The sequence below is a fragment of the Notolepis coatsorum genome (assembly GCF_963971535.1).
Source record: "Notolepis coatsorum genome assembly, chromosome: 1".
NCBI classification, from domain to species: Eukaryota; Metazoa; Chordata; class Actinopteri; order Aulopiformes; family Paralepididae; genus Notolepis; species Notolepis coatsorum.
Genome location: NC_140165.1, coordinates 59196500 through 59220084, shown reverse-complemented (window position 1 = coordinate 59220084; position 23585 = coordinate 59196500). Strand labels below are relative to the sequence as shown.

At 42.6% G+C, this 23585-nt stretch overlaps 2 protein-coding genes across 3 annotated transcripts in view; both read right to left on the bottom strand.

Moving 5' to 3' along the window:
* pspc1 (paraspeckle component 1) overlaps positions 1-962 on the bottom strand; it is an 80322-nt gene extending 79360 nt beyond the window's left edge. For both annotated transcript variants that reach the window (XR_014620643.1, XM_084331942.1), the window contains exon 1: positions 450-962. Coding sequence is in view for 1 of the 2 variants with exons in the window: in XM_084331942.1 (XP_084188068.1) it covers positions 450-848 (399 nt within the window). In the remaining variant the exon portion in view is untranslated. The remainder of the gene's footprint in view (positions 1-449) is intronic.
* A 5983-nt stretch (positions 963-6945) lies between these two features.
* LOC311240612 (histone deacetylase complex subunit SAP18-like) lies at positions 6946-23293 on the bottom strand. The gene is made up of 4 exons (XM_084329185.1): positions 23152-23293; positions 21898-22007; positions 8614-8739; positions 6946-7355 (listed from the first exon to the last, which is right to left on the bottom strand). Exons 1-4 carry the CDS (start codon positions 23221-23223, stop codon positions 7199-7201), a joined length of 465 nt encoding a protein of 154 aa, XP_084185311.1. The 5' UTR covers positions 23224-23293; the 3' UTR covers positions 6946-7198.
* Between the last annotated feature and the right edge of the window lie 292 nt (positions 23294-23585).

Here is a 23585-nt window from a genome sequence, read left to right as displayed (position 1 = left end):
TAATCTGTTAAATAAAGTTCTCATTCATTCATCATTCTGCACCTCCCCTCCCCCACAATCTTTACCACACAAAGAAGCATCCTCTCTACTAGTGTTGGATTTGTGTCGAGATTAAAAAGGAACACGCCAATATTATGGGACATGATGTGCTTACAGTCTTCTTCTCCAGAGTCAGACAAGAAGATAGATACCTATTTCATTTATGTGCGTTCAGTAGTAAAAGCTATCCATGGCTGCAAGATAGCCTAGTTTAGCACAAATTAATGGCAGCGGATACGGATCAGCTAGCTTAGCACAAATTAATGGAAGCGGATACGGATCAGCTAGCCTAGCTGTTGGCCAAAAAACACATTTCCCGGAAAAAGGCAGGCACATCGTTTTAATTTATAATGGTTAACCACTTATTTTAGCTAACATTAAAAACACATTATTTGTTTAATTAAACTCACCAGCCGGATGAAGCCGAAGCCCCGGTCTCTGTTGATGAACACCTCGTTGGCCTCGCCGTACTTGGCGAACATCTTCTTGAAGTCGTCCTCGTTGATGTCCTGCGGCAGGTTCCCCACGAACAGGCGACACCGCTGGGTGAACGTCTTCTCCCCGGGCTTCCTGAAGCTCCGCAGGTCGATGGTGAGGCCCGGCGCCGGGGGCATCTCCTCCTCGTCCCCGCCGGCTCCTTCACCGGAGCCCGGGGGCGGCGTGGGGCCTTCTTTGTTGGGGCCTTTCTCCTCCATGGCCGCCGCCGGGGACTCGGTGCCGCGCCGCGGTCCCTGCTGGTGTTGAGGCTTCGGCGACTGAGAGTTGCTGTTGTGCTGCATGTTCATCTGCTTCATGTGTCGGTTGGCCATTTCTCACCGAGTTCTAACCACACAGATAAGATACCGCGGACTGGAATAACCGGAGGAAGATGGGAGTGTTGCTGGTGTGGAAGTGGAATGAGCGTGAGCGAGCTGCTAGTGCTACACCACCAGAGAGAAGCACTGGCTAATAAGATGGCGATGGATGCGCGCGCACATTATCCTTGATTCTCGAAGACACTCTGACGTCACGAGACCGCCGCCATCTTGGTATTGGGGAAACAAACGGATTTCTACTAGGGATGCTCGATATTGGCTTTTTTACCGATACCGATATTCCGATATTGTCCAACTCTTAATTTCCGATACCGATATCAACCGATATCAACCGATACCGATATATGCAGGGTTTCCCCCCCCAAAAAACTGAATAATTTCAGGTAACTAATAATTTCACTGGATATATATATAACAAATATTGTTATTGTTTTTTTCTTTTTTTAAACCAATACCGATATTTTCCGATATCACATTTTACTGCCGATATCAGCCGATAATATCGGTCGGCCGATAATATCGGACATCCCTAATTTCTACTGATCAAATGTATGTGTTGAGCTCCGTTTTTATTACATATTTTATCACATTCTTGTTCATTTCATAACCTTTTCATATAATTTGTTTTGGAAATATTGAGGTCAACGTGGCATTTCACTATTTCGAAAGCCTTTCTGGTGATTCTAAAGTGCATGTTCCCCCAAGACAGGAAGTTGACTTCGAGAATAGATACATTAATTTTATTTCAAACTGTCAACATACTTTTTTAATTATTTTATTTAGCAGGTCAATTAATAACAAATGATTATTATCCTAGCTGGAGCCCTCATCCAATGTCACTTTGACTATGCTTGCACTCCATGGTACAGCAACATGAAGTGCTGTACCAACTCCCCTCTCGGATTTAAATCCGCCCTAAAAACATGGCTCAGCAGCAACTCAAATTGGTCTTAATATGGTTTGTATCTCTTTTATCATAACTTAATAGATCAAATTTATATAGCGCCTTTCATAGAACCCAAGGTCGCTTCACAATCAGGACAAAAAATAGGGCTAGGGAAATAGGGGGAAAAAGGGGGATGATGGATAATGGATAATGGACCTAATCTAAACTAACTGATGGGGAAAGCCTTGGTGAAGAGGTGTGTTTTTAGAGCAGATTTGAAGGTGTCCAGGGTTGGGGCGTTGCGGATTTCGGGGGGAGAGAGTTCCAGAGCTTGATTGACAAGCTAAAAGCAATTGGTTTTGATAGTTTATCAGTAAGCTGGATACAATCCTACCTGGAGGGGAGAGAACAGATGGTGGAGGTAAACGGTACCCTATCCCCCCCCCTCACAGTGAACTGTGGTGTTCCACAAGGAAGCATACTAGGACCGCTACTGTTCCTAATTTATGCAAATTACATGTCGTCAGCTTGTGACTGCAACTTGTTCCTGTTTGCGGACGACTCAGCCCTGCTGGTCTCTGACAAGAACAAGTTACAGGTTGAAAAAACCCTCAGCTCGGAACTAGGCAAAATCTGCATATGGCTCGCCGACAACAAACTATCATTACACATGGGCAAAACAGAGTCCATTCTCTTCGGTTCAAATAACAAACTCAGCAAGACCGACGGCTTCTCAGTTACAGTGGGTGACAATATTGTCACAAGGAAAGATGAAATTACCTACCTGGGTTCCATCCTAGAGGCTAATCTTTCCTGTGACAAAATGGCATCCAATGTAATAAAAAAAGTCAACCAACGAACTCGATTCTTGTACCGGATCTCCTCTCTGGTAAACAAGAATACCCTGAAGACTCTGGCAGGAGCACTCATTCAAGGGTACTACGACTATGCTTGCACCTCATGGTACCAAAGCACCTCAAAGGCACTAAAAACCAAATTACAAACATCTCAAAACAAACTAGTCAGACTACTGCTTGACCTGACTCCTAGAACCCACCTCACCCCTGCCCACTTTGCCAACCTAGGATGGCTTAGAGTAGACGACAGAGTACAGCAACTTGCAATGGGCCTGGTCTACAAGATACACTACACGACCAAGGTACCCATGTACATGTCAAAATACTTCCCAAAGGTCAGTGAATACCACGATCACAACACCAGAGGGAGCTCCACAAAATCATGTGAAACCCAGATTCGGCTCAAACAAGGGACTAAACACGTTTCGCAATTATGCCACATCAATGTGGAACGCCCTACCCAAAGCTGTAAAGGAATGTGAATCACTACCCACTTTCAAAAACACTCTCAAAGAACACCTACGGGATACTGCAATTCGAAACTGGCCCCTACAAATGTCCTAACCCAGTTGTATAGTAAAGACCAAGTATGGCTTTGTCAGTATTCCAATGTACAGTGTGTGTCCCCCCCTACCCAACCCACCCAACCTCTTCCAATGTACAGTTTCTATGTCAAATGTATGTCAGTATTCCAATGTACAGTGTACAGTGTGTGTCCCCTACCCAACCCCCCCCCCCCCCCCCCCACACCTCCAATGTACAGCCCCACCCAACCCCACCCCACCTACCCAACCTCCTCCAATGTACAGTTTCTATGTCAAATGTATATACACTCTTTTTCTGGAATTTTTTGTATCACAAACAGTACTGTATTTGCAAATCTGGTATGTCATAAATGTATAGATGTAGCAGAACTGTCTATCTGTATGTCGTGTGTGTCATATGATTAATTGAAAATGGGGGACCCTGATGTAAACAAGACAAAAGTCTTTCTCTGGTCTGCATCCCCTTAACAATTGTATGTATTTAGCTGTACTGTACTCCACCCATTCTGCAATCTGTTAATATACTTTTCAATCAATCAATCAAAGGGGACGCCACGCTGAAGGCTCTGTCCCCAAAAGTCTGTAACCTGGTGCGAGGGATGGAGAGGAGACCTAGATCAGAGGATCGTAGGTTCCGGGATGGAGTGTGCTGGTGGAGGAGATCAGACAGGTATCGGGGGGCGAGGGCATGGGGGGACTTGTAGGTGAGGAGCAGGAGTTTGAAGGTGATGCGGAACTTGACTGGGAGCCAGTGGAGGTGGATGCGGGTGGGGGTGATGTGCTGCCAGGGCTTGGTGTGAGTGAGAACCCTGGCAGCTGAGTTCTGAACATACTGGAGCCTGTCCAGGGCTTTGCTGGGTACCCCGAACAGGACTCTGTTGCAGTAGTCCAACCGGGAGGTGATGAATGAGTGGATCAGGGTCTCAGCCACAGAGTCTGAGAGTGAGGGTCGGAGACAGGAGATGTCTTTGAGGTGGTAGAAGGCAGACTTGGTGACAGATTTGATGTGGGAGTGAAATGAAAGTGTGGAGTCGAGGGTGACGCCCAGGTTACGGACTTCGAGAGACGGGGAGATGGAACAGCAGTCAACGTGGAGGAGGAGATCTCCAACCTTCCTGAGCAGTGCCTTGGGGGCCACAACCATGAGCTCTGTCTTTTTGATGTTCAGTTTCAGTCATTTGGTTGACATCCAGGTTTTTATGGCGTGGAGGAAGTTGACTACAGACTGTGGGGGGAGCTTGGCTTTTATCTCTTTTTATCATGAGAGAGTGAGAGAGTGAGAGAGAGAGAGAGAGAGAGAGAGAATTAAGTACATTTGCTGAAATACAGTTCTTAATTTTCTCACTTGCTATGTGAGAATGTTAGTTATTATGTTCTCAATGCCCCTTGCATTGTATGAGTTGTGTGGAAGCGTTTGCTAGTTCTAGTGATATCCCTTTGTACATTGTGGCTGTGTCTGACAAAAGTTAACAATAAATAATGGTATTAGGAATACATTTGCCTCCTGCGTGAACTGTGCATAGCTGAATAGACTGTATTTTAACGTCGGTCATATGGTGGTACTTGGAGAGCCAGCTACGTTCTCAGGTGGTACTTGGTGTAAAAAGTTTGAGAACCACTGCTCTAAGACAAACTCTAACCTTAACCAACTTCGAAAGAGTGCCTAAGCTTAACCGTCGAAAGAACTTGTCGTCACGCTCTAAGACAAACTCTAACCTTAACCAACTTAGAAAGAGTGCCTAAGCTTAACCGTCGAAAGAACTTGTCGTCACGCTCTAAGACAAACTCTAACCTTAACCAACTTCGAAAGAGTGCCTAAGCTTAACCAGTGTAGAAACAGGCGTTGGCCAATCAGAGAGCGTCTCAGAGAAATGCGGCTAGGAAAAAAAACAACGCGCACCCCCCTAAAGCCTCAAATATACTTCCTTCCGCAAGCCACATCTGCACGTGCACGTGACTTAATTTGTGTAATTCTAGTCAGCGAGGAGTGCTGACGAGAATTACACAAATGACGTCACGCGCACCAATGCTGTTTGTATGTTTGAGGCTTAACTCTGTCTAAAGAAATCCAACTGAGTCCTTTTGGGACAGTATCTCGTTTAATTTAAGATTAATTTACTAACCGATTAGATTAAAATGTATTGTCATCATACAAAATTAAAACGACAAAAACAGGTCGTTATTGGTTTTGATTCTAAATCTGATAACAGATAAACAATGACCATGTGCTGTTAGTTAGATTGTTATCTATTATTGTAACATTATATTAGTTACAACATTAAACTAGTTACATTATTTATAATATACATAACCTTCCTTGTTTGATATCCAGTTTATAAAACCTGACAGCCTTCCTTCCTGTTTGATACCCACTTTGACCCTTCAAACCTCCCTCTCTCAGGGCGCAGTTCCAGGCCTGGGTCCCTCACAGTTTTAAAGCCTGAGTCTTTCTTCCTGCTTGATACCCACAGTTCAATACCTGATAGTTTATAACCTGTAATAAAAAGTAAAATAGAATAGACAGAGTAACATAAAATAGAATGGACAGAGTAACATAATGCAATAAAATTGTTCTGAATGACTGTTTAACAGTTTAAACTAGGGATGTCCGATATTATCGGCCGATATCACCATTAAAATGTGACATAGGAAAATATCGGTATCGGTTTTACATTTTATATATTTTTTTTTAAATTTTTTTTTTTTTTTTTACATTTCTATAACCTTTATTTACCCAGGCAAGCAAGTAAGAACAAATTCTGATTTTATTCATTGTCAAAAGTATGCATAATGTTGTGTTAATTCCACAACAAGAGATATGTAATGTTAATTACCTGAAATTATTCAAAAATTTTTTGGGGGGGGGGGGGGGGGAACCCTGCATATATCGCTATCGGTTGATATCGGTATCGGAAATTAAGAGTTGGACAATATCGGTATAAAAGCCAATATTGAGCGTCCCTAGTTTAAACATTAGACTATAGTTACATTAGATTATAGTTACAACCAATGCCGTCAGGCGATTAAAAAAAATCGAATTAATTACAGGATTTGTAATTAATTAATCGCATTTTAATCGCATAACCATTTTATGCCCGATATTCTATAATCATATTTCAAATTGCATGTGTCCGGATGGCAGAATTCAGTACTGCATCTACAAAACCTTCTGTTTAATCATCTTCCATCTATTCATTTGCTTAGATTTTTCAGGTCTGGTCAATTTGAGCATAGTGTTATTCACAGTCAAAGATAAAAAAAAATGTAATTGATATTCTCATTTGGTTCATTACAATTTACTCAAGCCTAGTAACAGACAGTATTTCTGACACTGGGAATACATTCCCCGAGATCCATAGATGTCCCTAGAATCAGATACCAAGAACATGCAAATAGCCATATAAAAAAAAATCTGTAAATGTAGATTCCACGTTCTTATGGAATGAATGAGATTAAAAAAAGTTATTAAAAAAAAAAAAAAAAAAAATGTTTAGTTCATTTTCATAACACGATAATTTGCTGTGTAATTAATTAATCTAATTAACGCGATAAACTGACAGCCCTAGTTACAACATTAGACTATAGTTATCGTTACATTAGATTAGTTACACCATTAGACTATAGTTACATTAGATTATAGTTACATTAGACTAGTTACATATTAGACGACCACACTGGTATTGATAAGAATCTAGCTTCAAAACTAGCTTAGAAACTTATATAATATATACTTCAAAAAGCAGCACGCTTAAATAAATAAAATACAAATAAATAAATCAATAAAAACAGAGAAGAAAAATGTGTTGGGGAAAAAAATGACATCTTTATTTCACAAGCATTTTACAAAATGAGGCTCTGATTGGTCAAGGCAAAAATATGAAACGCAGGAGACAAACACGTCTTTAAAAACATAACAATAAAATGCTATGTCGTTTTGAGTATGATCTGAGTGAGTGAGTGAGAGAGATGCGTGTGGTGATGGGAGTAGTGTATGAGCCCTTCCCGTGTGAGTGTGCGAGTGCACGTATGCGCATGTGCAGGTGTGTGTGTGTGTGTTCAGAAGGGCCTCATGCGTGTGTTGATGGGCGGGGCTCTGTTGGGAGGGGTGATGGCTATATCCAGATAGTCTCCAATAACAAACTTCTGAGACTGGAGCGTCATTGAGTCTTCTCCACCCTTCCTGCCAGAGATGGTAGTGCCGATGTCTTTTACTCTGAAGAACACATACAGACAGAGGTTAATAAGAGTGTACAGAAGATATAATACATGTATTTTACTCTGAAGGAAACTAAAAGTGCCTAAGGGTACACAGTGCCTAAGTACTGACCTGTAGAACTGTCTCTTCATGGGCTCAGGGTACACAGTGCCTAAGTACTGACCTGTAGAACTGTCTCTTCATGGGCTCAGGGTACACCGTGCCCAAGTACTGACCTGTAGAACTGTCTCTTCATGGGCTCAGGGTACACCGTGCCTAAATACTGACCTGTAGAACTGTCTCTTCATGGGCTCAGGGTACACAGTGCCTAAGTACTGACCTGTAGAACTGTCTCTTCATGGGCTCAGGGTACACAGTGCCTAAGTACTGACCTGTAGAACTGTCTCTTCATGGGCTCAGGGTACACAGTGCCTAAGTACTGACCTGTAGAACTGTCTCTTCATGGGCTCAGGGTACACCGTGCCTAAATACTGACCTGTAGAACTGTCTCTTCATGGGCTCAGGGTACACAGTGCCTAAGTACTGACCTGTAGAACTGTCTCTTCATGGGCTCAGGGTACACAGTGCCTAAGTACTGACCTGTAGAACTGTCTCTTCATGGGCTCAGGGTACACCGTGCCCAAGTACTGACCTGTAGAACTGTCTCTTCATGGGCTCAGGGTACACCGTGCCTAAATACTGACCTGTAGAACTGTCTCTTCATGGGCTCAGGGTACACAGTGCCTAAGTACTGACCTGTAGAACTGTCTCTTCATGGGCTCAGGGTACACAGTGCCTAAGTACTGACCTGTAGAACTGTCTCTTCATGGGCTCAGGGTACACCGTGCCTAAGTACTGACCTGTAGAACTGTCTCTTCATGGGCTCAGGGTACACCGTGCCTAAATACTGACCTGTAGAACTGTCTCTTCATGGGCTCAGGGTACACAGTGCCTAAGTACTGACCTGTAGAACTGTCTCTTCATGGGCTCAGGGTACACAGTGCCTAAGTACTGACCTGTAGAACTGTCTCTTCATGGGCTCAGGGTACACCGTGCCCAAGTACTGACCTGTAGAACTGTCTCTTCATGGGCTCAGGGTACACCGTGCCTAAGTACTGACCTGTAGAACTGTCTCTTCATGGGCTCAGGGTACACCGTGCCTAAATACTGACCTGTAGAACTGTCTCTTCATGGGCTCAGGGTACACAGTGCCTAAGTACTGACCTGTAGAACTGTCTCTTCATGGGCTCAGGGTACACAGTGCCTAAGTACTGACCTGTAGAACTGTCTCTTCATGGGCTCAGGGTACACCGTGGCGAAGCTGAAGTGAGTTCCTTTCTTCCTGGCTTCAGGATACACCTCTTTCACCAGGCTGGTCAGCTCCTTCAGAGTCGCATCCATCCTAGTACCAACACACACACACACACCTGTAATGTAATGTATATATAAACAGCTCACCATGTGTATAGATGTGATGTATATGTAAACAGCTCACCATGTGTATAGATTAGGGATGTCCCGATCGCCTAAATATTAAAGGCAACCAACTTGTGTCTAACCACGCCCAACTTGCGTCTAGCCACGCCCCCGCGGCGACGCGGCAGCAGCAGAGCGGAGCGGCAGAGCGGAGCTCGGCCGCAGGGCGGCAGAGCGGAGCTCATTATATGCCAGTAACCGCCCCTTATTCAGTATCCAAAAATAGCTCAAAGCTGAAAGGCAAAGCTGCATGGCTGTGGATCCTACGGCTCGTTGCTGGCTAGTTCGATTCCCTTCAATTTTTTTTTTTTTTTTTAACGTGCATTCGCATTCTTTCGCCGTTAAGTTTAGGCATAACTTTAAGCATTGTTTCGGAGTTGGTTAAGGTTAGGCATTGTTTCGGAGTTGCTTAAGGTTAGAAGGGTTAAGTTTAGGCGCTGTTAAGGAGCTGGTTAAGGTTAGAGTTTGACTTAGAGAATGGCAATATTTTTTAACGTGCATTCATTTCGCCGGTTAAGTTTAGGCATTGTTTCGGAGTTGGTTAAGGTTAGGCATTGTTTCGGAGTTGCTTAAGGTTAGAAGGGTTAAGTTTAGGCGCTGTTAAGGAGCTGGTTAAGGTTAGAGTTTGACTTAGAGAATGGCAATAGACAGCCTATTTCCGCGCTGCAGCACGAGGCAATAGACAGCCTATTTCCGCGCTGCCGCTCTCTCGCGCTGCCGTGGTCACATGGGCGTATTGGCCAATCAGAGAAACGCTAAACACAAGTTGGTTGCCTAAAATATTCACGCGTCCCGATCACGTTTTTTGCCACCGATACCGATCGTCTATGAGCCATATCGGGCGATACCGATCGTTTTTGGTTTTGTTATAGCAGCTGGCAGTTTTATACTGTAGGTCTAACACAGGCACTCATATTAATTAACAGGAACAATTTAAATAAATAACGTTAGTTGGAGAAGGTGTAGTGGCCGCTTGTCATTCCCTAATAAATTGACAATGCGCCACGATGCACCTACTTAAATGTTTTTCTACTCGGGTAACAAAAGAATTTGTGGATGTTGACAGAGTTTAATGTCCAGGCTGCAGCTGATGTAGTTTGTAAGGTTTATTGTCCAAAGAAAATGATGGTTAAGAACAGAACAGTTTGCGTCTTCCTATTGCTCCGGTAAGAAAAACATTCTCTCAGCAGGTGCATAACATTACTTGTCCAATCGGTGGTAGTGAACGTTTTTTTTTTTTTTTTTTTTTTTTAACACATATAAACAGTATTGGTAGTGAACGTATTGTAGTGATCCGTCATGCAGTAATGTCAGGAAGAATGAGGAGAGGTTGTATTCGTATATGGTGGTTTAATTCCAGCTCAATGAGTTTTACAGGTTAATACTTCCCTTGTAATGCACAACACAGCTACCTGCTAATACGCTCGCTTCACCACATCAACCTAACATCCGGTCCGTCCTCCCATATCTTCCGGGGGGAAACAGCACCCCCAGCTAAACAGAGCGACACACAAAATCCCAGAACATTACAGTATGGAGGTAGAGATGGTAGAGTCCTACAAGTTCAACTGAACAAAAAACTGGACTGGTTGGACAACACTGAGGCCCTCTACAGGAAGGGACAGAGTAGGCTGTTCTTCCTGAGGAGACTCGGGTCGTTTGACGTGTGCAACCGACTGCTGCTATCGTTCTACCAGTCGGTTGTAGCCAGCGTCCTCTTCTTTGCTGTGGTGTGCTGGGGGGGCAACATCAACTTGAGGGACTCCAGCAAGCTGAACAAGCTGGTGAAGAAGGCTAGCTCAGTAGTGGGTGGTGAGCTGGATAACCTAGAGGTGGTGGCTGAGAGGATGAGGAAAAGGCTAGAATCCATCCTTGAAAACCCTTCTCACCCCCTCTACGAGGAGCTAGCCAGAATGAAGAGCATGTTCAGCCTAAGACTCATCCCCCCCGACACACCACAAACCACCTGGGCCGGTCCTTTATACCGGCAGCCATCAGGCTCTACAACAAAGGGCTCGGGCGGCTGGATCGGCCGGTTCTGCTGCCAGAGCCATCGCATTTACATTTAGTCATTTAGCTGACGCTTTTATCCAAAGCGACTTACAAGTTCTGTACGACAAGTCATCAGGAAGTGCACAACTCCATCAGCTGAGTAACAATGTTCATCAAAGTGTTAAGTGCTACAGTGTCACTATCACCAGTGTTAATTTTGTCGACGAAAGATGTTAGTCAACGAAGCTTTTTCCCACGACGACAACGTCACGTTAATGTTGATCATGTGACACTAACGTGACTAAATAATTAATTAAATACCGTTGACCACAACTGAGGACACAAAAATGTCGTTTACAAAAACCATGACGAATTCTCTTAATTTATGTTGACTAAAACAAGACGAGACAAAATAATTATAACTTTTAGAATATTCACGTTATTATTTCAGCATTTCCGTTTCCGGGTTAAGCTCTGCAGTGTTTATGGCTAAAAGCCAATATGTGAGGCTAAAAACCACGTCCCAGGTCTCTCGTGACTACAGCTTATACCAATAACCATGAACGGAATCTGCTACTCTCTCAACACTCCTGCGGCAGCCGAACAGTTCTACCAAAAGAACATGGCATTTAAGACGATGGAGGCTGAGAGGATGGCTAGGCTGCGACTGCGAGAAGAGCTAATAGCCTGGGAGTCGGGACCTATATCCCAGACACAGACTTGCTCTCTTTCATCTGTGTACACCCACTAGTGTTGTCACGATACTGGAATGTCACGAACTTCGATACCATTTTCGATACCACGGGGAAAAAGGTTCAATCTTAAAATAAAAATCTTTTTTTTTTTTTAAATAATTTTTGCTTTTGTTGCTGGTTGATTCTCCTAAGCTTCTCTCTGGTACTATAAGAGAAGATAAATATAACACTTTTAAAACCCTTTGTTTATCTTTAGATCACACATTTAAAAATAACTGTTCATCTCACTTCAATCATTTTTATTGCAGAACGTGGTATTTTCTCAAGCAGACAGATGTAAACACTGTAATCTGTGTTGCATGTACCTGACAAACTGAACTGTTTGTATTACAGTCATATTCCGACTTAACTGAATGCACATGTGTGTGTGTGTGTGGACTACTGTACTATTTTATTATGAATAATTAAATATCGATATTTCAGGAAATTAGTATTGAAACCGTTTTAAATATTCAGAATCGATATGTATCAATTTTTCGATATTTTTGACAACACTAACACCCACTACTATCAACATTACACATGGATACAACAAGGACAAGAAAATGTTCACTTAAAAAGGTAATGTTGGTATGAAAAGAAAAGAAACAGACGAGTACTAACACTGAGATTGACCCTGCTATAAGTTGTTATGAATCCCTTTAGCGCTTGAAGCGCACTAAAACATCGTAATGACTTAATTTCTCATATAATGTTGGGTACATGCTAAGGCTGAGCCCGAACGTTCGAACGTTCGTTCGTTAAGCTGACATTCGGACTTTAATTAATGGGTTCGAACGTTCGGTGAAAAAAAATAAAGCAGGCCCAACTACGGTGAGGCGATGTGAAGCGGCGCGTCCCCCGAGTGCCGAGTCGCTCGGCTCAACCAGTATGGTCTCTGCCGGGCTGTTGCTGGATACTCAACCAGAGCTCTCGTCTCAACCAATGCAATAGAACAATTTTGATTGAATGACAGGCGATTCTGCCAATTACGTCACACCGCTTGCACCCGCCTCTGCTGTTACCACCAATCGGCAAGCGTTTATTATTTTTTTTACTTCCGGCAATGCCGCCATTGATCTGCTTGAGAGAAGCTTAACGTAGCGTTAGCTCCCCGCCGAGGAAGTAAAAGTCGTAACAAGGTTTCCATAGATGAACCTGCGGAAGGCTCATTAATGAATACCAGCCTTTTTCGGCCACGGAGTGCGAGCTTCATGGCGGGAGGTGGTTGCGTTGGAAACAACTCTGGCCGAGGCGGCAGGCGTGTTGGGAGCCCGGCGGGACCCCCGCGCCGGTGTCTCTCTGTCTCTCTGCCGTCCCCCGTTCCGAGGTAGACTGTGGAAGGAGCCGAGGCGCGCGCCTCTCTCCTTCCCGTCGACCAAGAGTGAATACCTGTTATTGAACGTGTAACACTAACTATATAACGTTAATGCCACAAAACGAAAAAAAATGATATAAAAAAAAAAAAAAAAATGTAATAAAAACATTTTTTTTATTAAAAAAAATTACAAAAAAAAGATAAACCCTGGCGAACGTTCGAACCCTAAAAACAGGGTTCGGGCTCAGCCTTAGTACATGCTCAGTAGAGTTAGAACGCTCCCAGTCTTAGGGGCTGTGATATTTTGTTACCACACTTTATGCACATAGAAGTGCAGTGGCAGGTTCGCTAAGCTAATGTTGTTAGTGATGCACCGATGTGAAAATTGTGGCCGATACCGATATTAATATTGCTGTTCTGGCCGATACCGATATTTACGATGTCGATATCTCTGTATAGAAAACACTTTTTTTATGATAATCAAATAAAGAGCTATTTTCCAAAACGCATTTAAATTTTTTTTACTTTTGTAACTTATTTTCAGAAATGACTGATATTTTGAAACTATTTAAGGCCAAAACATGTAAAAAGAATAGATAAAAAATAATAATAATTTTTTTTTATATCGGCCCTATCTTGATATCGGACCGATACAGATGTGTAAAAAAACTGCCATATCGGCCGATATTATATCGGCGGCCGATATATCGTGCATCACTAAATGTTGTGTTAGCCGAATGCTCTGATGGGAGCCGCCATTTTAAGTTTAAAGTGACGTCAGCGATCTACGGTTGTACTCGACTGAAAAGGGAATGTGTGTGTGACGTGTGTGAAATTTGTACAGTAGTTTCCAGTGAGAATTGCAATCAGTGTGTACTAGGGCTGTCCCCGACTAAGGATTTGGATAGTAGACTATTAGTTGACTAAAGAAAATAGATAAAAATGTATCATTCCATTTGGGCTGTGGGGGGTTCTTAACACATTCCCTGCCCTAAATTATATCCATCAATATAGCCAGTCTGCCACCACTCTAAGCCTATGGAGATGTTCACCTTCTTTGCAGGGCTATAACTTTTTAAATTGTATTGCTAAATTGACATTACTATGGCCCATTCAACATAGATTATCTATCGTTCAGGATGTAGGAACGTTATACTTTTTCATTCAGACATTCATACAAAAATACCTTCTCGAAGTATGTTTTTATCGTTTTCTGCAGTAATTCCTAGAATGTGAGTTATAGGCCTAAACACATATATAGATTATCGATTGCCGTTTATTCCCGATACACGCTATATTAAAAAATTCAACTGTATATGATCCTATACGTTATGCGTCATCATGCACAGAGGAAAGGGGGGGGGGGGGGGGGGTCGTTTATAATTCCGTGACCGTCAGTAAATGCTTTATGTAGTATGGGTGATATATTGATCAGATCGGTTTGCAGTGAAATGAATGAACAATTGGGCTGAAAATGACGTTAGCGTCCTCTTACCGTGCGTCAATGAGACTGGCGGTGAAAGATCCCAGGTATACGACGCCGATCGCCTAGGTCCATTTCCGGTTTGTATGTCGCAATAAACGCCGAAATCATATCGATTATTAAGTTTATAAAGCGATCCATTAGGTACATAGTGTCTGTCGGGAGCCTTGCAACAATATCTGACGGCCGGATGAATTTAATCGACGCACACCTCCCACTTCCTGTTGTTCCGAGTGTAACTCGCCCGACCATCCACCAGGCGGCGGTATTGAGCCGTCGTTGTATTGAGCCGTAGGGTCCAGCTGCAGCGCCGGAGGTGTATATATGAATTATGAATGCCATGGCGAAAAAATTAAATATTGATCTCAATATCGCTGTACAGCGTGGTCTGGCGGTCAAAGCATGGCGGGCAATAACGTGTTACAGCTTTGGCGGTGGATGTGTTAATGTCTGAAGGAGTCGACTGAAGGCTTCTTGTCCTCTGCAAAAGCATGCAATTGGTCCACTGATGGATACATCTTGATATTTGTCTAGTCTAGTGTGTTCATTAGATGGGTGAAATCCTCTTTCAGTGCCTCCGTGCCTGTTTTCTTAGGCAGTTAGCCTCTGGTATGCGTGCAATTAGCGTTAGCCATGCTTCTAGGCCTCTTCTTTTGGAAAGAATGATAAAAGAAATTAAAAAATAATAATGTATACATTTTTTTTTGTATTCGACTAAGAGGTTGGCAGTCGACTACGGCTCCTTCGACCGATTAGTCGACTAATAGGGGTCAGCCCTAGTGTGTACTACAGTATCCTAATGTTGCTTTGTTGGTAAAAAAATAAAAAAAGCTATTTAAATCAGAATATGTTCCATTTCATGTCTGATTATTTCTGAATCTATTGACCATTTCAAGGAATGTTTGGTTACTATTGGGCTTCTAGCCTTCTACTGAACTTATTGTGAATCAGCTGATAGGGTTTTGGCTAGACTATACTTAACACTTTGGATGCCACTGGTGAACATGGTAAAACATGGTTGAATGCCAGCACCCACTTCAATGATAGCGTTGTGAACGCATAATCTATGTCTTAAATTATGGCTGTGTCTAATGTGGTCGTCGCTTATCAATGACTTGTTTGCAGTCAACATTGTCGAAAAGGATTTTTTATTTAATCGGTTCATTTCCGTTTTATAGCATTTTGAAATGCCCTCGTTTTCTTGAAAGTTTCAGGAAAATATAAAGATTGTGATAAACGGCATTTACTGGAATATTCTGGAATACACAAAACGGTAATTTTTCTGCCTATTTATGAATCGTTTTCAAATAAACGCTAGATTATCGATAGTATATGTGTACGTATGCACGCTAGAGAAGCGAGCTGAAAAATCTATTCTCTCATTTCCTGATCAGCGCGCACACACACAGGGCAAACGCTGATATCTCTGTGAAAACAGATCCGATTATCCTAAGACTGGTAAAATAGATTCCTTACCTCAGATCAGATCAGATGTTCTCCAAAAAGGTTATTCCAATTCCTGATCGCCATTCCAAATATCGATCGCGTTTATTGATTCAGCGCTGGGTACTGTAAATATGTATTCCACACTGTTTTCCGGCTCTGCAATCACTTCGATCTCTTCGGATGGCTTGCCGGAAAAGTAAAATGAGGAAACTGCCCCCCCCACCCCCCCCCCCCCCATCAGTCTAATCCAATGGGGTGCAGTTACACAGGGAGAGACGATAGGGGGCGGTATTTTCCCGATGGAGCTCAGAGAGAGGTTGCTGCACTAGCGTGAGGCTAGATTGATGAAATATAAATTCAAATCGCCAATAAATTTAAAAAAAACGACAAACAAACGCTATATAGCGTTGCTGGCATTCAACGGTCGGCATGAACTAACGACATATAGCGTCGCTGGCACTCAAAGTGTTAATAAATAGAATTGCATTATTTACAATATAAAATGCCTTTTTTTCATTAGTGAAAACTAGACAAAAATCATCAGTTTTCTGCGACTAAATCTAGACAAAAACAAAGACAAAATAGAGACCAACACTGACTAAGACTAAAATACTCAGACATTTAGTTGACTAAAACTGACTAAACGAAAAATAAATGCAGATGACTAAATATGATGAAAACGAAAAAGGAGCACTTGACACATGACTAAGACTAAGACTAAAATGAAAATAGCTGCCAAAATTAACACTGACTATCACAACTCGGGACTTGAGAACTAGAGACTCACATCACCACTGGACTATCTTGATTATTTAGAGACTCATATTGTGTTTGTACTTTTTATATGACTATATTGTATTTGTACTGTGAAGCTATGCACCCCCCCCCCCCCCCCCCCCCATGCTGCTTTGACACCTGAATTTCCCCAAGGGGATCAATAAAGGATTATCTTATATCTTATTTATATTACCTGGATGGTGTGGGGTTAGGGCTGCAACTAACGATGATTTTGGTAGTCGACTAATCTGTCGATTATTTTTTCGATTAGTCGACTAATCTAACGATTATTTCTGTCACACCCTCCATCTCTGCTTCCTGTGGGCGCTAGGCTTGGGCGGTATGACGGTATTACGGTATACCAGGGTATTTCGAAATACCGACGGTATAGGGCTGGGCGATATGACGATATTATATAAATATCGGGTACAGTTAATTAACGATACACTTTTTTAACGTATCGTGGATATCGTGATGTTTTGCCCAAGAGGATTGTGTCGCGTCAATCTGGTCCACCCCGTTCAAACAACGCCGCTCCCACACACACACTGCATCAAAGTTAGTACTTATGATTAACAAAGGCATTCGTTTTGTGGCATCAACATTATATAGTTACACGTTATATAGTTACACATCAGCGTATTTACCCAAACATAGCAACGTCCGATGACTACATAGATAGCAAGCGTTACTGTTCATATCTCAGTCCGTGCCGAGTTGTGCGTGCCCATTCTGCGGTCTGTTAATAAAGTTTTCAATCAGACAGATGTATGGAAAGGCTTTTATTATAACATTTGTTGCAGTAAAATCATTATGCCTCGTTGTCATGCTGCGGTGCGCTAGTAATCACTCGTCGGCTGTGGTGAGCTGTTGTTGTTGTCGTTGAGCTGAGCTCTCGTTAAAATCAAGGAGGGCATTCAGGAAGTAAAAAAAGAATAGCGCTGCTTGCCGATTGGTGCTAAGAACAGCAGGGCGGGTACAAGCGGTGTGACGTAATTGGCAGACTCGACTGTCAATCAAAATTATTCCGTTGCCGGCTGAATGATTGAATGAATGAACGTTATTAACGATTGCAGAATGGGTACAATACAGTACAGCTCAATACAACAACAGTGGACTGACTGGAGGATGAAGACCAGAAAAAGACTTTCGGCTTTTTTACATAAGGGTCCTCCATTTTCAATTCATCAAAACATTTAGAGACATACAAATATACAGTAGTTTCATAAAAATGCTAAAATCCTATTGATTGATTGATTGATTTAAAACTTTATTAACATTGCAGAATGGGTACAGTACAGCTCAATACATACAATTGTTAAGGGGATGCAGACCAGCGAAAGACTTTCGTCTTGTTTACATCAGGGTCCCCCATTTGCAATTCATCATATTTCATATCTAAATTATATAATATCTCATTGCTAAATATATGCAATATATAATCTAATAATCCAATAATCTAAATCTAATATATAATATAAAAATGCTAAATGCATGGGTATTTTATTTTGTCTTTAATGTTAGCTTGCAAACTCAAATACTGTCTTGGTAAGCCTCATAATGAATTGTTTGGGGAAAAAAAGAAAAACATCGTGATGCGTATCGCGTATCGCCGAAAGGTCAGAAAATATCGTGATATCATATTTAGGCCATATCGCCCAGCCCTACGACGGTATGATTTTCAATACCGTGACGTCACAGACTGTGCACCAACTCTGTAGTGCACAGCACGCGCCAGCAGAGGGCAGGGCAGTCTGTCTTTCCCTCTCTCAATCAGAGCAGAGCAGAGCTGAGCAGGTGACGCAACGTGCATGTTCCGTTGGGCATTTCATCTTGCATGTGTTAATCTGCACGATAAATAAAGACTTATTCTTCTATAGAATGTGGTTATGGACCATTTATTAACCATGGGCCCACTTCCAGACATTGGATGATTGAGGAATCGGGAAACAGAGCGTTTTTCTAACGTTTTGAAATTGATCTCGTGCATGAATGTGGACTCAGGGACACGTTGTTTGGGTACCGGTAAGTAAGTTATGTTATGGTTAAGCGATTGGAAGATGAACGTATGAGATATGAATGCTGGTGGTAGTGTATGTTTGGTAAAGCGTTCCAGTTCGACTGTGTGTGTGCGTATTGGCTTCGCGTTTCACTACAGTGGTTTAATGACTTAAGCTGGGTTTTGATTATCACTTAATCAATGCAGAATACATTTTGTGCGTCTGTATATGTAGTTGTGTACTACTGTCGTGAGTTTGTGAGTCATATTGCTCCAATGTCAGCCTCCGTTATACGCTCCGTATGACTCGTTTCATATGTGTGTGTCTCGAATGTGCGCGCTGGTTTGTTTACACTTGGTAACACGGGTCGCTAATGAATTTAGGCTTGAGGTTGAAGAGAGTGCACTTTTAGGTTGAAAGAACGGCCCTAATGTCAACGTGTTTCAATATAAGCGTTATGTATGGTGATAACGAGTATATTGTTAACTTAACTTAACTCCGCTACACCCCCCCGCTGATGAAAATGAAAGTCATACGTCATACCGTATACCGGGGTATTACGTCATCATGGTATGACGGTATGAAAAAAATTATACCGCCCAAGCCTAGTGGGCGCGGCTCCTTTTCCGGGCTCTTAGCAGACTTCTTAGCTTAACATAACAGACCGACAGTAAGTTTGGGGGAACTAATGGGATAACTGGGGTTGCAACAAAAGTGCAACTAGGGCTAAAAACACAATGAAATAAAATAATAATAAATAATATATCCTTCTTAGCAGACTTCTTAGCTTAACATCCCAGGGAACTAATGGGATAACTGGGGATGTTGTTTGCTCCTGACAAGAGTCTCAAAGTCTGGGGTGATGGTAGACAAAGCAACTCTGAGGTCATGCTCAATGTCCAATCTGTTCCTCTGCTTTGTCTTCAGCTGGACCAGAGGTGAGAAGCCACTTTCACAAAGATACGACACATCAACGCAAAAATTCGGCGTCGACGAGTTTTTATGATCAATGTCGTCAATTATGTCGACTAATCTTTGCAGCCCTATGTGGGGTGCTACGCGATTGTCGTTGAGCGACAGCCGATCGCATCGCCAGGCGAACGTCGCTCGCCCGCCGTGTGCTTTGGACTTATGGGTTAGTGGGGCTCAATCAGAGCCTCAATGTGCGAGAATAGTCTGTCGTCTCGACTACACTTTGCACTCCCTCTCATGCTCGCTCGCTCACACACACATGCACTCCCTCTCACACACACGCACTTGCTGTCTCATGCTTCTTTTTTTTAATCCACTTTTTCTCGCCATTTTCTATTTTTCTCCCATCCCAATTTCGTATTATCCAATTCTTCCCTCCCCTGTCTTGTCTTGAACGTTGCTAGACTATGCCTCCCACCAGTGATGGGCAGTAGCTTGCTACAAGTAGCGAAGCTACATAGCTTAACTACAATTCTCAGTAGCGTGCTGGTAGCTCGCTACTTTTTAACCAGGGTAGCGGTCTCTGTAGCGGAGCTATTTATAGAACGAAGTAGTAACGTAGCGACGAGAAACGTTACACGCTACTTTCGAGAGAAACAGTCTAGACTAGAATATCTGCGAGGAGAAAAAAAACTCCCCGTAAAAAACCCACTATGATTGGTTGGTTTGTTTAGATATGAGTGACGACTCACGATTGGGTATGGTAGGCCAAAACGTTATGGGTAGGCCAATCAGAGGCAGGATAGGGCGGGACTCCAGCCGCAAAGCAGGAAGTGAAAATCAAAACACAGACGTATTGAATGAATGCAATTTAACGGATTACATGAACAAGAACCAGTCTGCGCGAAATGGCAGAGGGGTTCGATGGCATTGATGAAGATGATGTCAATAACAACAATGACTCTCCATGGCCCTATCTGGGACACATTTATGAGTTTGACTGAAAAAACGGCTAAAACATATGCTGCTCTCTCAACACGTCCAGCACTAACTTGAAGACACGTCATTCAGGTGAGCTGATGAAAATCAATTGTTCCCAAACAGCACACAAGTCAGTACACTTTGTCAACAGCTTTAACTAAGATAGCTGCTATCATGATGTTTCACTGTAGGCAGAAAATGAACAATATTATTGGGGTGGAGAAAAGAAAAAAAAGAGGGAAAAGCAGTGGTTCTCAACCTGTGGGACAGGACCCCCAGGGGCGGTCCCCACATGATTTTGGGGCCATGGAATGTTTTGTGAGTTACATATTTAAATACATTTGGTCATTTAGCTGACACTTTCATTCAAAGCAACTTACAAATTGTGTACAACAAGTCAATAGTGGTACATATCTAGCGGCCAAGGATAAGTAGTATTGTTTGTCAGTGTCAAGCTTGAGTGTTATACTCTGAGTACATACTGTAGTAGTATAGACATATTAGCATAGTTGGTAGTAGTATATACATGGTAGCATAATACTAGTAAAATGAAGTAAAACAATTCAGATATTGAAGAAGTGTGTAATTCAAGTTCATGTTAAAAGGATGACACAAAAAGCCAGACCGAGGGCTTGTTTCAGTTTTATAATAAATAATCAAACTGAGAAATTTTTTTCCTGCCTATTTGTTTGGTGGAAACTTGGTCACGAAGTAAAAAAAAAAAAAAGTAGTGTCGATGTAGCTAGCTATTTTTGACATGTTCTTGTAGTGTAGCTTGCTACATTTCTCTGGGGATAGCTTCCATTGTAGTTGAGCTATATTTAATCGAGAGTAACTTGTAGTGTAGCTTGCTACATTTTCCAAGTAGCTTGCCCATCACTGCCTCCCACTAGTCGGCTGTAGTGAGGACAGAAGCCTTGCCTCACGTGTCCCCTCCGGTACACAAGGAGGCAGCCTGTCGCATCTTTTCACCACAGCAGCTCGAAATCTGTGGCGAGGAGTAACGCATGAGAGGCTCACGCTGCCCCCGCTACTTCCTGTTTCCGTCACACCGGCTTCACCAAACCGACCTGTAGGAGTCGCTGTCCACAGCATCCAATCCCCACCCACCGGCTTTCCCACCCTCTAACACTTGCCATTGTGTTAGTATGAACGACCGGACAGCCGGTAGCAACGCCGAGAGCTGGGCTCGAACCCACTGCGCCAATCAGCCGCCCGTGCTCTCATTCTTCTGAGTTAAGTCCTGCATTATTATTATTATTATCATTCCAACTCCACTGAGAATTGGATCATGTTTTTCAGGCATCGATCGGTTTTCGCAATCGGCGACTAGAAAGCATTATCGGAATTCCCCAATCTCATATTTATACTGAATATCGGCCGATACCGATCGATCGGAGGCATCCCTAGTATAGTTGTGATGTATATGTAAACAGCTCACCAGGTGTATATCTGCAGTTCACTGGACGGGACGTTTCCCCTGGCGAAGTCATCTGGCCTGTGGTGTCTGCCGCTGTTGGTGGTGAACACCCGTAGTAAGAGAGGACATGTCTGAAGCAGAGACGACACAATATAATAGAGTAAGAGAGGATGGTAAATGGCTGCTTTTATATATAGCGCTTTTATCCAAAGCGCTTTACAATTTACAATACACATTTTACCCATTCACTTTAAACACATTCACACACCGACGGCAGAGGGCAGGCAACCATGCAAGGTGCCAACCTGCTCATCAGGAGCAATTAGGGGTTAAGTGTCTTGCTCAAGGACACATCGACACGCTTCCCACAGTTCCCAGGAGGAGCGGGAATCGAACCGGGAACCTCCGGTATGCCAGACGACTGCTCTACCTTCCTGTGCCTACCTCTACTGTCGCCCCTGACATGTCACGTAGAGCCAACACAATATAATAAGAGTAAGAGAGGACATGTCTGAAGTAGAGACAACACATTATTAATAGTTTACTCCATTATACTTTTAGTCAGCAGAGTGTCATGGTTCCAATGAACGAGTGTACCGTGTATGGGCTCGTATTCATTTAATATTTCCATCCAGCTCTGGTGTGTTTATATTATACAATACAGTACGGCTCAATACACACAATTCTTAAGGGGATGAAGACCAGAGAAAGACGTTTGTCTTGTTTACATCAGGGTCCCCCATTTTCAATTCATAGTGACATTTTTGACATTACACAACATACATGACATCATGACATTTATGGCATAAGGACATACAGGTATAGTACGGTTACATTTGTGACATACGATATGCAAATATACAGTACTGTTACCCATATACAGTCATAGTTAACGTATAGGGCTAACAACACTGTGGTCTGGAGTTATTGCCTAGTATCTGTGTAGCTTAGCTACCTACTGTAGTAGCTCAGGTAGGTAACAGTAAGTCAGTTAGCTCAGCTACACACGGAGGCAATAACTCACACTGACTTGTTAGAAATAGTCTCTTCATCCGTTTGAAAAAACACACCGCGTCATCAGTCTTATATAACATTAATAAATAAGAACGAGGGACGATGACAATATACAAACAAGTCTCGGACGACTGCGGGTGTATTTACAAACAGCACACACATTGTAACGTGTTAGCTGTTAGCCATGTGAGCTAACTTAGCACGAATTAGCACATCGGCTAGTAGTAAGGAGGCAATGATGCTGACGTTACGCAACGTTACCTTTTCTCTATCGATGGCCTTCTCTGGTTCTTTCTTGATTTCTTCTTGTGTGATTCTTGATTCCAGAGCCATGGTTCTTGTTAACTATCTTAACTCAGCTGGTTAGAGTCGCTTCGCGTGGTGTCTTCTTGTTTGCTCTGCCTCGAACTGTACAAATTAGATGTTTCCGTTTCCGGGAACACGTTACTACTATTGTCATTCAATCAATCAATCTGCACGGTGATTGATTGAATGAAAATTTGATTAACAGATTGCAGAATGGGTACAATACAGTACGGCTCAATACACACAATTGTTAAGGGGATGCAGACCAGAGAAAGACTTTCGTCTTGTTTACATCAGGGTCCCCCATTTTCAATTCATAATGAATTTTAAGTAAGGGTGCGGGCAATACAAATAAAAATGTCTGCCTAGAATTTGGCTCCTACAGGTAG

What these genes read in the sequence shown, in the direction of transcription:
- LOC311240612 (XM_084329185.1), bottom strand. Translation starts at nt 23,223, where the DNA reads ATGGCTCTGGAATCAAGAATCACACAAGAAGAAATCAAGAAAGAACCA. An exon ending in AGGCCATCGATAGAGAAAAG is followed by an intron (nt 22,008 to 23,151) that starts GTAACGTTGCGT and finishes TCTCTGCTTCAG; the next exon opens with ACATGTCCTCTCTTACTACG. An exon ending in GAACTGCAGATATACACCTG is followed by an intron (nt 8,740 to 21,897) that starts GTGAGCTGTTTA and finishes TGTTGGTACTAG; the next exon opens with GATGGATGCGACTCTGAAGG.